At 41.0% G+C, this 13,165-nt stretch overlaps 1 protein-coding gene across 3 annotated transcripts in view; it reads right to left on the bottom strand.

Moving 5' to 3' along the window:
• MCMBP (minichromosome maintenance complex binding protein) overlaps positions 1-13,165 on the bottom strand; it is a 44,764-nt gene that overhangs the window by 2,058 nt on the left and 29,541 nt on the right. Inside the window, exons 8-15 of one of the 3 annotated variants that reach the window (XR_011436325.1) lie at positions 12,965-13,065; positions 9,743-9,921; positions 9,260-9,383; positions 7,977-8,094; positions 4,317-4,482; positions 3,245-3,378; positions 1,932-2,096; positions 238-363 (exon numbers count right to left, since the gene is read on the bottom strand). Coding sequence is in view for 2 of the 3 variants with exons in the window: in XM_023638322.2 (XP_023494090.1) it covers positions 238-326; positions 1,932-2,096; positions 3,245-3,378; positions 4,317-4,482; positions 7,977-8,094; positions 9,260-9,383; positions 9,743-9,921; positions 12,965-13,065 (1,076 nt within the window). In the remaining variant the exon portion in view is untranslated. The remainder of the gene's footprint in view (positions 1-237; positions 364-1,931; positions 2,097-3,244; positions 3,379-4,316; positions 4,483-7,976; positions 8,095-9,259; positions 9,384-9,742; positions 9,922-12,964; positions 13,066-13,165) is intronic. The other 2 variants (XM_023638322.2, XM_023638324.2) reach the window with 2 other exon arrangements.

The following is a 13,165-nucleotide window of genomic DNA, read 5'->3' as shown; positions in this document are numbered from 1 at the left end:
AGTCAAATTTGGAGGGTGATGCACTCTTTGAGGCTTAAAGAACAAGAAGCATGCCTGTTCCACTAAAGTGATCACTGGCCAAACACATTCCCTGTCAATGGGCCATTTGACATGGTGTTTTATATAAAGGAAAGTGTTCGTTTCCATTTTTAGAAGTCTGCCTCAGTTATTCCTAAATAAATTAGAAGACTTATCCACAGCTTACTGACAAAGCAATCATGGACACACACTACTCACCGAGCTACAATGAGCAGCTGGTGGAGATCGTCAGCAGTGATGCTCTGAGGATCATTCTTCCGCATTTCCACGAAGTCATCTTCAACTGCCTTTATCAAAAGAGTACATTGACTTAAGAACTATTCCCTATGAAGAAATGACAATTGCATTTTGTAGGGAAAAGGAAAGTAACATTGTCCCTTGATTGATGTAAAAATGAAGTCCGCCCTGCCTCTTAGACAAATGAGATAGTATGGGTGAAGGGACTGAGGACCAAACTTTACACATATAAATAATTCTACTGATGGAAGTATTCCAAACAAAATAACAAAACCCAGAATCATTTGAGAAGGCCAGGCAAACATATGTCAGCCACCTGCATAGCAAACACGATGCCTTTAAACACAAGGAAAAGTTGACATCAGTGAAAATGGCAAAGACCTCTGAAAATTCTCTCCACCATTAAAGGGAAAAAGAACAGTAGCAAAAATGATCAAAATCAGCTTCTTCAAAACTCTGGAAATTCAGTAGAAAGGCTCAACAACAGGTATGAGCAGGCAGAAGAAAGATTCAGCAAACTTGCAGATAGGGTAACTGAAATTATCCAGTCTGTGGAACAGAAAGCAAAAAGAATGAGGAAAAATGAACAGAGCCTCAAAGACTTGGGGGACGCCATCAAGTTTACCAACATACATATAATGGGAATGCCAGAGGAAGAGGAGAGAGAAAGGGGCAGAAAAAATTAAATGACTGAAAACTTACCAGATTTCTTGAAAACTCTCCAAAATGTGCGTTAATCTACACATCCAAGAAGCTCAACAAACTCCAAGTATGATAAACTCAAAGAGATCCACACCTAGGCACATCACAGTTAAAACTGTGAAGAGCCAAAGACAGACTCTTGAAAGCAGCAAGAGAAAAATGATGCATTGTGTACAAAGAATCTTCTCATCAGAAACTAGCTGACTTGTCATCAGAAACCATAGAGGCCAGAAGGTGGTGGGAGGACATGCTCAAAGTGCTGAAAGAAAAAGCCTATGGAGCCAGAATGCTACATCCAACAAAACTAGTCTTCAAAAGTGAACAAGTCAAAATATTTCCAGATAAGCAACAACTTAAGACAATTTGTCACAAGCAGATCTGCCCTACAACAAATACTAAAGAGAGTTCTTCAGGCTGAAATGAAAGGACACTAGACAGTGACTTGAAGGAGTTACTTCAAAGGGAGGATCGCTGGTAAAGGTAACTACACAGGTAACTAGGAAAAGCAGTGTCAATGTCTTTTTCTTTATAACTTTCCCCCTCTGATTTAAAGATAAATGCAAAAAGCAATACTTATAAATGTGTTGATGGATGTCTAATGTATAAAGATGTAATCCGAATGACAATAAAGCACAAAGGAGAAGAGAAGGCATGGGATACTACTGTGACTAAACTGGCATTAATCCTAAATAGATGCTTACAGTTAAGATGTTAGTTGTAGCCCCTGGGGCAACTACTGAGGAAAAGAGTATTGTAAAAGAAAAGAGAAGGAAATTAAAACAGTACACTAGAAATATCTATTTCAAACAAAAGAAGAGAATAATGGAGAAAGAGGAACAAAAAAGACAAGACATAGAAAACAAATAGCAAAATTACCTTATCAGTAATTACAGTAAATAGAAATTGATTACATATTACAATTCAACAAAGGGAAATGCTTTATTTAAATATACCTTGGTTATTTCATCAGATATGCTATAATCCAGGAACCTCAAAAGGGTCAGATAAATGCGGAATTTATTCAGCACAGAAGGCAGCACCGTTGAGAGAAGGCTGTTCATGTACTCTTCCATGTTTGGTGGAATGAGCTGTGGCTGTAAGTGGATCTGGCAATCTGCCTAAAAAGAGAAATAGTACACAGTATTTTCCAAATTCCTAAATTAATCTAAATTTTCAGGAGGCTGCATCATCTCTATCAGCCCCTAAGGGAATTAGAAAATACTATTTATTATGGGGGGAGGTCACTTTTTTTCTTTTTTGAGGAAGACTGGCCCTAAGCTAACAGCTGTTCCAATCTTCCTCTGTTTTATGTGGGATGCCACCACAGTGTGGCGTGATGAGCAGTGCTAGGTCTGCACCTGGGATCCGAACCTGCGAACCACGGGCCACTGAAGCAAAGCACATGAACTTCACCAGTATGCCACCAGGCCAGCCCTGGGAGGTCACTTTTTAACACTAATTTCCTTGCAGTATAACTACCTCAGCAACAATTACAAAAGTTAGCCCTTTCTTGATTAGTCAGAATGTTTCCTCAGTGGCATCAGTAAACTACAAAAAAAGGTAGCCAAGCTCGAAAAAGCAGCTAATGACAATGTTTTAGATATTTCCTTAATCATGTAATGTGTACTCTATATCTTACTGAACTGCATTTCTAGAAACCACATAAAGCAAATCACACTTTCCCACAGAAAACTTACCAATGGGCCATTTCATTCTCATTCACAGGTGGTTTCTCGTAAATCACAGGTGAACACTATTATACAGAGACACTATATACCTTTTACACAATTGGGCGTATTTTTCATGATTAAAAGACTCAGAATTGAAAGCTTTCTTCATTAGTCACTCTGATGACTTACCAGAGCATTTCATCATAAAGCATAAAAATGATTACCAGGTGATTAGGAACATTTTAAAAGGAACTCTAAAATATTTCTCACATAAGATGGGCAGAACACAATAGGACAGAGGCAGCAAGAACAAAGGTCTGGATGTTAGCAGGCAATTTACAGACAGCTTCTACTTTCCAGGCCTCCGGGTGGGAGTCTCTGCTATCAACACCTTTCTTCTTTGTTTTGTGATTTGCTGATACCTGGTTCTTCATCCCAAGGCAGGAGCAAAATAATCAATTCCCTTATTAACAATCAGCAGCCACAATTTTTTAAGCAAGTTTAACTTATTAACAATAAGCATTACCAAGAAACAAAACAAAAATATAGATCTCTCTCCTAGGTAGCCTCCCTCCATTTTAAATGACCCGCCGTACCGGCAGGAGTGATCGCCCCTCGGAAGTAATGAGAACATTAATATTGCAGGGGAATTCCATCTGGTGATAGCTGAAGTCATAATCCACCTTCTGCCAAGTTATCAGGTTGCTCAGGGCAGCCACATTGTGCACGCCTAGAAAAGCAAGACAGTGATTTTTCAGTGATTTGATTTTAATCACCCAAACAAATTAGTGTTGCTGATAGTAGTTCTAAGATATGAGGTTTCTACTGCTTTAAAAAAGTCTATGAGGCACTGTCCAACTGACTCAGCTAAATATTCATTAGGTAATAGGCTGCACAGACAGTATCTGTCAAGCTAGACAAATAGGGTTCTGGGGCCGAGGCACCCCCAAATCTAATTAGTAGCATGTGGTGTGCAGCTAGGTGTTAAACGAGGTTCCCAGTCAGTATGATGACTTTCTCTGTGGTGTGTCCACGGGGCTAAAATAATACGGCAGAACTGAAACTATGTTTATACATAGGAATAATGCTATGAATTTTAATGATTTTATCCTCACCTCTGCCCTAAAGGTACCCAGTCTACATGATTTTTAACTCTTCTTTACCTCTTGAACTTCTAACCAGCAAAATGTCATCTTTATTCTCATTTGAACACAAAGCAATCTGCTTCCTCGTAACATTATTATAACACCTCCGGCAACTGAGGTCAGTTAAAACCATTCAGTCTACGAAGTAGTTTTTTCAGATATTCTTTGAAAAAATTTTCAAACTTCACACTTTGGCAAAGAATGTTTTATTAGATCTTTTCTACACTTTTCTTTTGAGGTAATATATAACCAAAGGCAAAATTTCCTCCCTTTCACCTTTAAAAAGCTACTTTCTACTTACTTGTTCTATCATTGTACTATTTTCATAAACTACGACAAAATACAGTTGATGTACCCAATTTATTAGTTTACAACATCCACTTCAACCAAATTCATTTGGCAAGGCTTTATCTTAAAAACTTGTGAAATGTGAATTTTGTTCACAGTTCTTCGTTTAAAAAGTCATTACCAGTGTGGCTTTAGTGGGAGGTGAGAACCGGAAGGGAAGTGTCCGTGCACACACCTGGGGTGTCTAGCTGTCCCTGCTCCAGGAGCGTTTCATCGATGACGAGGGAAGTGTTGCTGGGCAGCTGCAGGAGCCCGCTGACCAGGCGGTTGGCCGTGTAGTCCTTGTGGGGGATGAACTTCAGATGGTTCATGTTCTCCAGAGTCATCTGGAGACGGAAAGACTGCACAGAGAAAGTTCTCAGTGAGCAGTGAACGAAGCTGCCCGTTTCAAGAAAATGGCTATTTGGGGTTAAACACTGTTTTATACGGAAAGAAAGATCTTATCAATTTCTAAGGGAGGGGTCTCATGGTTTCTTTGAGCTCTTAGAAGCAAAAATCATCTGTATAGCCTAAATAAGAATTTCACTGATTCTATGAGCTGCTTTATCTCAACTGTTCTGTTACGTATTCTTCTAATTTTAATTTTACCAGTGAACCAGAAACAAATGATAGGCAAGTGAGAAACATATATCAAATACCCAAAAGCTTAACGTCTTTAACCTATGACAGGTAGTAAAACAGAAAATAAAATGTTTATTTACTCATCCAGATGGGGAGAGAGAAGCTTAATTTCCCTCCATGCTCCTTGAATTAACATCATATTCATGCATCATCGACTCCTGCACACTTTGAACAAAGTGTTCTGAGAAAGACTCAGGAGCAGACAGAGCAGGCTGGGTTGTGGCCGGCGCTGTGGGTGTCAGGACTCACCCAGGCCACGTGCTCCCTCTACGGCCGGGCTCACCAGAGCAGAATGTCTGCCTAACCTACGTGCACCTCCTTCCCCAGCTCCCTGAGGAGGGACTAAAATAATCTATCTAAAATAATCTAATCAAGCGCCCTGCACCGGCTTTCCCCTCCCTCTCCTCTTCTCTCACTCCAGCCTAAGAAGCAGTATGTGTGGCAGGGGTGGAGATGGGTGTCAAGGAAGAGATAAGACATATTTTCAAAATTTAGAGGACTTTTGTACTTTGGCTCCGTAATTCAAAGAAAAGGGGAGGGGGGGAACATGACATCACAGGTGCAAGCAAACGACCCCTAAAGCAGCAGAGCCTGTTGAACTAAAGGGTGGCACAGCAGTGTCTAGCTCCATAGGAGCATAAGCAGGCCACTCATCCTTAATCTGTTGTGAAAACTAAACAAGATCTTCAAGAGGCAAGTGTTCAGAAAAACTTTAGGGCCAGCTAGACATAAACACAAGAGTAATGTAAGGGAGTGGGATATGGTAAAAATGAAACAGTATAAAAACAAACCCACAACAAAGTGATGTAGAATAAAAAGAACAAAAAAGGAGCCGGCCTGATGGTGCAGCGGTTGGGTGCACACGTTCCGCTTTGGCGGCCCAGGGTTCGCCGGTTCGGATCCCGGGTGTGGACATGGCACCACTTGTCAAGCTATGCTGTGATAGGTGTCCCACATATAATGTAAAGGAAGATGGGCATGGATGTTAGCTCAGGGCCAGTCTTCCTCAGCAAAAAGAGGAGGATTGGTGGCAAATGTTAGCTCAGGGCTAATCTTCCTCAAAAATCAAGAAAAAAAGAAATACCTTACACCAGGCTTGAGCACCTTCCTCGAATAACTCTTTCATACTTAAAAGTATCATTTGTGTCTTAAGTATGTGCTACTTAAATCTTGGCCTCACAGCTTTGACTGGCCCTGGGCTGCCTTTCAGACCTCACCTCCTACCCTTTGCCCTAGTGCTTACTCCGCATCCAACACACCAGCCTCCCTGTTCCTCAAACATGCCAGGCGCGCTGCTGCCTCAGAGCCTCTGCACCTGTGCTCCCCGCAGAGGATGGACAGTTGCCCCAACACAGCTGCCCGGTTGCTCCCACACTTGCGTCCAGTCTCTCCCTGAACTCCACCCTACCGTAAGGCCTTCTCTGACCTCGCTGTAAGCGTCAGCAACTCCCCCGGCCCCGCCCCGCACTCCAGATCCCCTTTCTCCTGGGCCTTTACTGTTCCCCATGGCACTTCAATGACAGACCACATATTTACTTATTGTTTGTTGATCCTCCACCACAATAATTTAAAACCTATTTCCGTAATTCTCAAAATGTGGTCCAGGGAACTCCCACGGAATTGCCGAGACCCTTTTATGGGGTTTATGAGTCGAAATCATGCATGGATAAAAGGTCCATTCAGCGTGCAAGATGGGCCAATGAATTTACTACAGCAGAGCAAGAAAAACTCACTGAAGATAAGATTTCATGTTTCACACTTACAGCTATCCTTTAAGAGAATGCCACATGGACAGTTTTGGTCTAGTATCAAAGAATAATATCCAGTTATCTGAAAAGGCTATTAAATCAGTCCTTCCTTCGCCAACTACTTTGCCATGCGTGTGAGGACAGCTTTCCTTAACATGCGTCAGTGAAAACATGTTACAACAGACTGAATGCAGAAACAGACATGACCATCCACCCAGTTGTCTTCTGTTAAGCCAGACGTTAAAGAGACTGGCAAAAATGTAAAACAATGTCACTTTTATCACTAATTTTTTTGTCAACTTTTATCATTAATTTTTTTTTGTTTGGGAAAATATTTTTATAAAAATATTTTACTTGGGGCCGGCCCCATGGCCGAGTGGTTAAGTTCATGTGCTCTGCTGCAGGCGGCCCAGTGTTTCATTGGTTCAAATCCTGGGCGCGGGCATGTCACCACTCATCGAGCCACCCTGAGCAGATGACACATGCCACAACTAGAAGGACCCACAACTAACAATATACAACTATGTACCGGGGGGCTTTGGGGAGAAAAAGGAAAATAAAATAAAATAAAATAAAATCTTAAAAAACAAAAAAAGGGGAAAGAAATGTCTCCTTATAAAAAAATATATTTTACTTATGTTCATATGCAAGCTATTTATTATTTTCAATGAATATGTTGATATATTTTTAGTTTCTAATCTAATATGGTAAACTAATGATAAATACAACCCACATAAAGCACACCTGAGTCCTCCATAATTTTTTAAGAGAGTAAACTGAGTCGAGGGGCGTGAGAACTGCTGGTCTGTTTGGTCCACCGCTGCTCTGACGCGCCTAGAAGATGGCTGGCACTTACAGACACTCAAGAAACACTGGTTACCAGAATGATCCACCGCGACCGCTACACTCCCAAAGCAAGAAGCAACCAGCATCGCCAGTCAAGCAAGAAGCAACCAGCATCGCCAGTCACACTACTAGTCAGAAACCATTTCCCCCGTTCCCAAGATCTCCCCACCACACAAACACTGCCTTTCAGGCGCCCTGACAAGCAGAGGTGGCGCAGCTTTCCAAACGGGCATTAAAATCGGGGCAGTGCAGCCACAGATCTTTATTACCTCAGCTAAAAGGACTATGGTCCTATAATTTAGAGTTTATTTAGATTTAAGATTTTAATGCGCACAAAGGATACCAAATTGCACAAACAAACTGGCATTAACTGAGAGTACAATTTTAAGGGAGTTAGTGCAATCACGTTAATTGGAGACTTACAGAAATTTGTGGTAAGGCAATAAAAGTGACATGTTTAGGGGGGAGTGCATATTAAATTATGGAATTTGGCAGGCTTTGTTTCCCCTTAATGAGGTCTATTAAAATCTCAAAGCTAAATATTTGGGTTGAATGAAAGACAATTAGATGGATTTTAAAAGTGTGCTTAGGTTTATAATACGTATTTATATTGATCTTACTGCTGGAACAAGATGTTGAATAATTCGATATAAGTGTTCTGTGAAGGTACTATTCCGCGGGCAACCACTCAAGTTAACAGTAAATTTTCCTAGTGGAAGAACATCTCTTCTTGTATATCTAGAAAAAAAAAGATCAACCAATAAGATATTCAGGTGATTTCCTGATTTCCATCAAAAAGCAAACAAAGAAAAATTAGCTTAATATTGTCATTAAAAATAAAGCAGATCACTCTGATTGGTTATTTATCAGAATCACAGCAATAAAAATAACAGCCAATACTTATACACGAGTGCTGATCACGTGCCAGGGACTGTTGTGAGTGCCTAAGCGCTTTCTCTTTAATCCCCAAATACTCCGATGTAGGTATTACTATCCTCATTCTACAGATGAGAAATCTGAGGCACAGAAATTTTAAGTAACACGCCCAAGGTTATAAGCCAGGAAGTGCAAGAGCTGGGATTTGAACACAGACGGTTTGTTTCCAGAGTCTGTGCTCTCATCATTACGTACTACTATCTCAAATCCTATCAGAGGAGAGATTTACAGGACAAAGATGTTTACTGCAGTGTTATTTATAATAGAGAAAAACTTAACATGTAGGGAAATGGTACAAGTGTCTATAATGAAATACTGTGCAACCATAAAAAGTTCATGAAGAGTTATGATGGGAGAACGTGTAGCATAAGTCAAATGGTAAGATCCATGTAGGGATGTATACGTACGTAACCAAGAAAAGAGGATACGAACGTGTTCCAAAGTGTCATAACTGAGATCATCTCTAAGTGGTGAGATTACAAACAATTTCTGTTTTCTTCTTTATGCTCTTGGAACTTGTTGAAGGCACACATGTTACTTTTGAAATCAGGAAACAGAGAACTAGAGTGAAGTGAAAGGGAGAGGTGCTCATGTCCTCACACAAGTGAGACGTGCACACGATGGACCTCGCTGACCGTCTGCAGACAGAGCCTCAGGAAATGTAAAGACACAGGAAGTCAGAATGCAAAAAAGACCAAATAGCTCATTTTACTCATCAGCCAGGTTCTTTATCTGATTTTGGCTCTTAAAGTTAAGAAGACATAATCAAAATGCTAAATGTGAAACTGAGAAAAGGTGACAAAGGAATTTGTGACTTGGTGTAACACTTGTTACTCTGAAGAAAAACCACCTGATGTTGAGTCTCGTAGACTAAAACACACAAATCACCTCAGAAACCTTCCCGCTCTTTTCCACTTCCAACAAAGCCCAAACCTCCCTTAAGGCCCATGAGGAACAGGGCACTTACACTGTGGAGATGAGATGTAATATAAGGTACTCAGCAGCCAGGCTGTCTCCCAAGAGGGCATGAGTGAGGAAGCCAAGCAGTTCTGCTCTGACTGGAGACAATTCAGACATGAAACCTGAAACAACTGGAGAAGGAAGGGAGACCAGATTCAGAACACATGCACCAGTTCCTCTCGAGTGTCTCAGGCTAAAAAAACAACTCTCGGGAACGAAGCCCTGCAAGTCAGCAGGCGACCAGCACAGACTTAAAACACTGGCCAGCAAGCGATGCCAATCTTCAAACCACGACGGCTTGGACACTTGCTTTTGCCTCATTTTAATGAAGAGAATTAACATAAAGGAAAACGGGGCAAAGAAATGGCAATCATTAGGGAAACTTATTCTGACGAACGAGGACCTGACGCAGCTCCACCGCGAGCACACGCCACGGGCCACTCCCGCACACACGGGGTGGCAGTCTGGGTCAGGAGGCTCTAGCACTTACACTTACAGGTTTTGCTCTCCTCCTTGTTAAGGCAAGCAGGCAGTAACGGATTGATGTGCTGCAACTTCTGGGCTAAAACCACGTGAATTCTTGGCACCAAGGAGGCAGGAGGGCTGTGCACTCTCTGTTCCTCAGCTGTGTCGGTGCACTCCATCGGATCCAGGAGCGAAGAGGCATCCCTACGGAGAGGATAAAGGTTCCCTTCATAGATGCCTCAGTTGGACAGATGTAAAATACTATACACCTCTGAAAAGCAAATCAGACCAAGCCAACAACAGTTCCATCTGCATACCTCCTTAAAGAACAGGAAATGGCTCCTCATTCATTACATCGCACAGATTTCAGGCTAGTTACGTCATATTATGATATAATGTATGTATTCTAATCTTCACGAACAATAACATTTTTACTCAGTTGCTGTCACTGCACTAAATGGGATATAGTATGTCACTTATTTCAAAACACAGATACTCTGGGGCTGGCCTGGTAGTGCAGCGGTTAAGTTCGCACGTTTCGCTTCGGCGGCCCGGGGTTTGCCGGTTCAGGTCCCGGATGCGGACATGGCACCGCTTGTCAAGCCATGCTGTGGTAGGTGTCCCACATATATATATATATAAAAAAAAAAAAAAAGTAGAGGAAGATGGGCATGGATGTTAGCTCAGGGCCAGTCTTCCTCAGCAAAAAGAGGAGGATTGGCAGCAGATATTAGCTCAGGGCTGATCCTCCTAAAAACAAAACAAAACACAGATACTCTTTATTGAGCTCTCACTAGGACATCAAATATGTCATAGCATGTCTCAAAAACCATCAGGAATCTATTATTCAGTGTGTGGAGAATCCATTCATCTCTATCTTGCTAATTTTCTTTCCTAAATTTTATTCTTACATATACCTCACTTGAATAGTGACAAGCAGTGTAATAAAGTGTGAGTTCTTCAGATTTGCTAAATAAATTAGCAGATGATAGATTTATTGTGAGATGATTGAAATAAATGACTGAAATGTTTTTAGATGTTCAGACTTTACAGACTGACTCTACAGAGTAATCAATTCATACTACCGTCTTCCTTAAACACGAGAACGACAAGGACAATCTTTCCATAGTGTGCACCCAGCGCTGGGCCATGTTCTTTGCTTTGCACACAAACTCATTAAAGCTGCACAACCACCCTCATTTACGATGAGGAAACCAAGGCACCACAGAAGTGAAGCCTAAGGTTACACAGTCAGTAAGTGGCCAAACGAGGACACCAACCCAGGCCATCCGGCTCAGTCTGTGCCCTAAGCTGCCTCCATAAACGAAGTCACTAAAGCAGGAAAATCACCATACACAGAAACAGCCAAACAAGCGGTTTTATATACTCTTATTAAGGAATTGCTATTGACATTTATTTACAGTTGCTTAAAATTTTTGTTTTGCATCTTTTAAATGTGAAAAAACACATACTTCCCGTGGAAAGAACACAGTAACCTTGGAACACAGCACTCTGATTCTGCACCCTCATTCTAAACACAAAGAACCGCAAACGAACACTGAACTCTAGTTACGAGGTTTGTTTTCTGCAGTGGCATGGGCTACAATTCTGAAGTTACTTTCTGTGTATTGTAGGGCTGAGCAAAGGAATACACTGAGGATAATGGGAGTCAGGTTTCTTTCTATTAGAAATGGGAGTTACAAATACGGAAAGGAGGAAGACTAGAACTGACATCCATGATGCTGAACTGGAAGCAGAAATATGGTGTGAACTCATGGTTTCTGATAGACAGACTTAGAAAGATATACATATGTGTGTGTGCGCGTATCCTAGCCCTGCCCACCAGAAGGGCACAGAAGCAATGCCAACCCAGTACCAAGGAGCAGACCAGCACTTAGAACTCGATTTTTAATAGAATTCTGGACTAAAAAAAAACTGGTCTTCCTTGGAAAAATGGCTGATATTGGGGATGGAGCATGGCAAGTACAAGATGAGGCTGAAGTAGCTTAATGTGTAAAAAAATATATGTTCAAAAATGATAAGGTTGTCAAAAAGGACCCAGAGCCTACTTCAAGTGGTTCCCACTAGCTAAATGTGGGAAAATTTGAGTCTCACAATAAATAGTAATAACAGATTAACATCCATACTGATATAAATAAATTACTTGAATAAATAAATGGGAGAGAAGGGAAATCTCTCTTACAGTAGAATGCAAATAAATAAATGTAGGAGGAATGACTGAGACAGAAAATCACCATCACAGTAATAATAGCTTCAAGCAAGAATCCTAAGTGGGTGAAAGTTAAATGAGAAACTGATACTTACATAGTCTCAAAGTATTTCCCTTCAAATTACTCATCAATTAAAAAGTGAAAAATAGTAACTTCATAGGAGGGAAACCTGGTAGACATCACCTTAAACAAGTGATCCAAATGAACATCACCAGTAATGCCACAAACCAACATCACATGTCAAACGCAGAACCTGAATCTACTCACGAGGAAACATCAGACGAACCCAAACTGAGAGAGATTCTATAAAATAATTGGCTTGTACTCTTCAAAAGTGTCCAGGCTCTCTGCTCTCTGCCATGCGAGATGACAGAGAGGAGACGGCCAAGAGAAGACAGCCATCTGCAAACCAGGAGATGGGCCCTCACGAGACATGGCATCTGCCGGGGCCTTAATCTCAGACTTCCCAGCCTCCAGAACTGCGAGAAACGAATTTTTTGTTAAGTCAAAACAGAGTGTCAAGGCCATGAAAGATAAAAGAAAGGGTGAGGATTGTTCCAGGTTAGTGCAATGAGTGAGCCTACGAATCCTGGACCTGATAAAAAAGAGCCTGCCAGAAAGAACATGACAGAGACAAATAGTGAAATTAAGTGTGGCCTGTGGGTTAGTGTACTGTGTATTCATGGTATACCTCCAAATTCTGATAGCTGTACTCTGATTAAATATGAGAAAGTCTTTGTTCTTTGTAATATGGACTCAAGTAGTTAGAGTATGATGTAGGTATGTTGTATGTAACTTACTCTCAAGTGTTTCAGAAAAATACATGTATGCATAGAAAACTCTGTGTAGACAAGAGAGCCCAAATGAACAACACAGCAAACGGGGCATAAGTATTAAACAACTGGTAAATCTGGTTAAAGGGAAAACGGGTGTTCTTTCTAACTCTCCTCCACCTTTTCTGAAAGTTTGAAATTATATCAAAATTAAAAGTTAGCAAAGAAAGCAAATAAACTCACCTTTCATCATTGTTCAGTATACTTAGCACAGGATCCACGGACAGTATGCCATATAACTCAAGAATATCGTTTACTTTGAAACAATCCCAGTCTTCATAGACCTAACAAGAGACCACACAAAATCCCGCTGTTAGGACTACGTAATACCAAGCAAGCATAAGATGTCAGTGTTGAAGTAAAAGTAATAACAATAATAAGAAT

The sequence above is a fragment of the Equus caballus genome, chromosome 1 (assembly GCF_041296265.1).
Source record: "Equus caballus isolate H_3958 breed thoroughbred chromosome 1, TB-T2T, whole genome shotgun sequence".
Classification (NCBI taxonomy): domain Eukaryota; kingdom Metazoa; phylum Chordata; class Mammalia; order Perissodactyla; family Equidae; genus Equus; species Equus caballus.
Note: the sequence above shows the minus strand (reverse complement) of the source record. Positions and strands in the feature narration are given on the sequence as shown.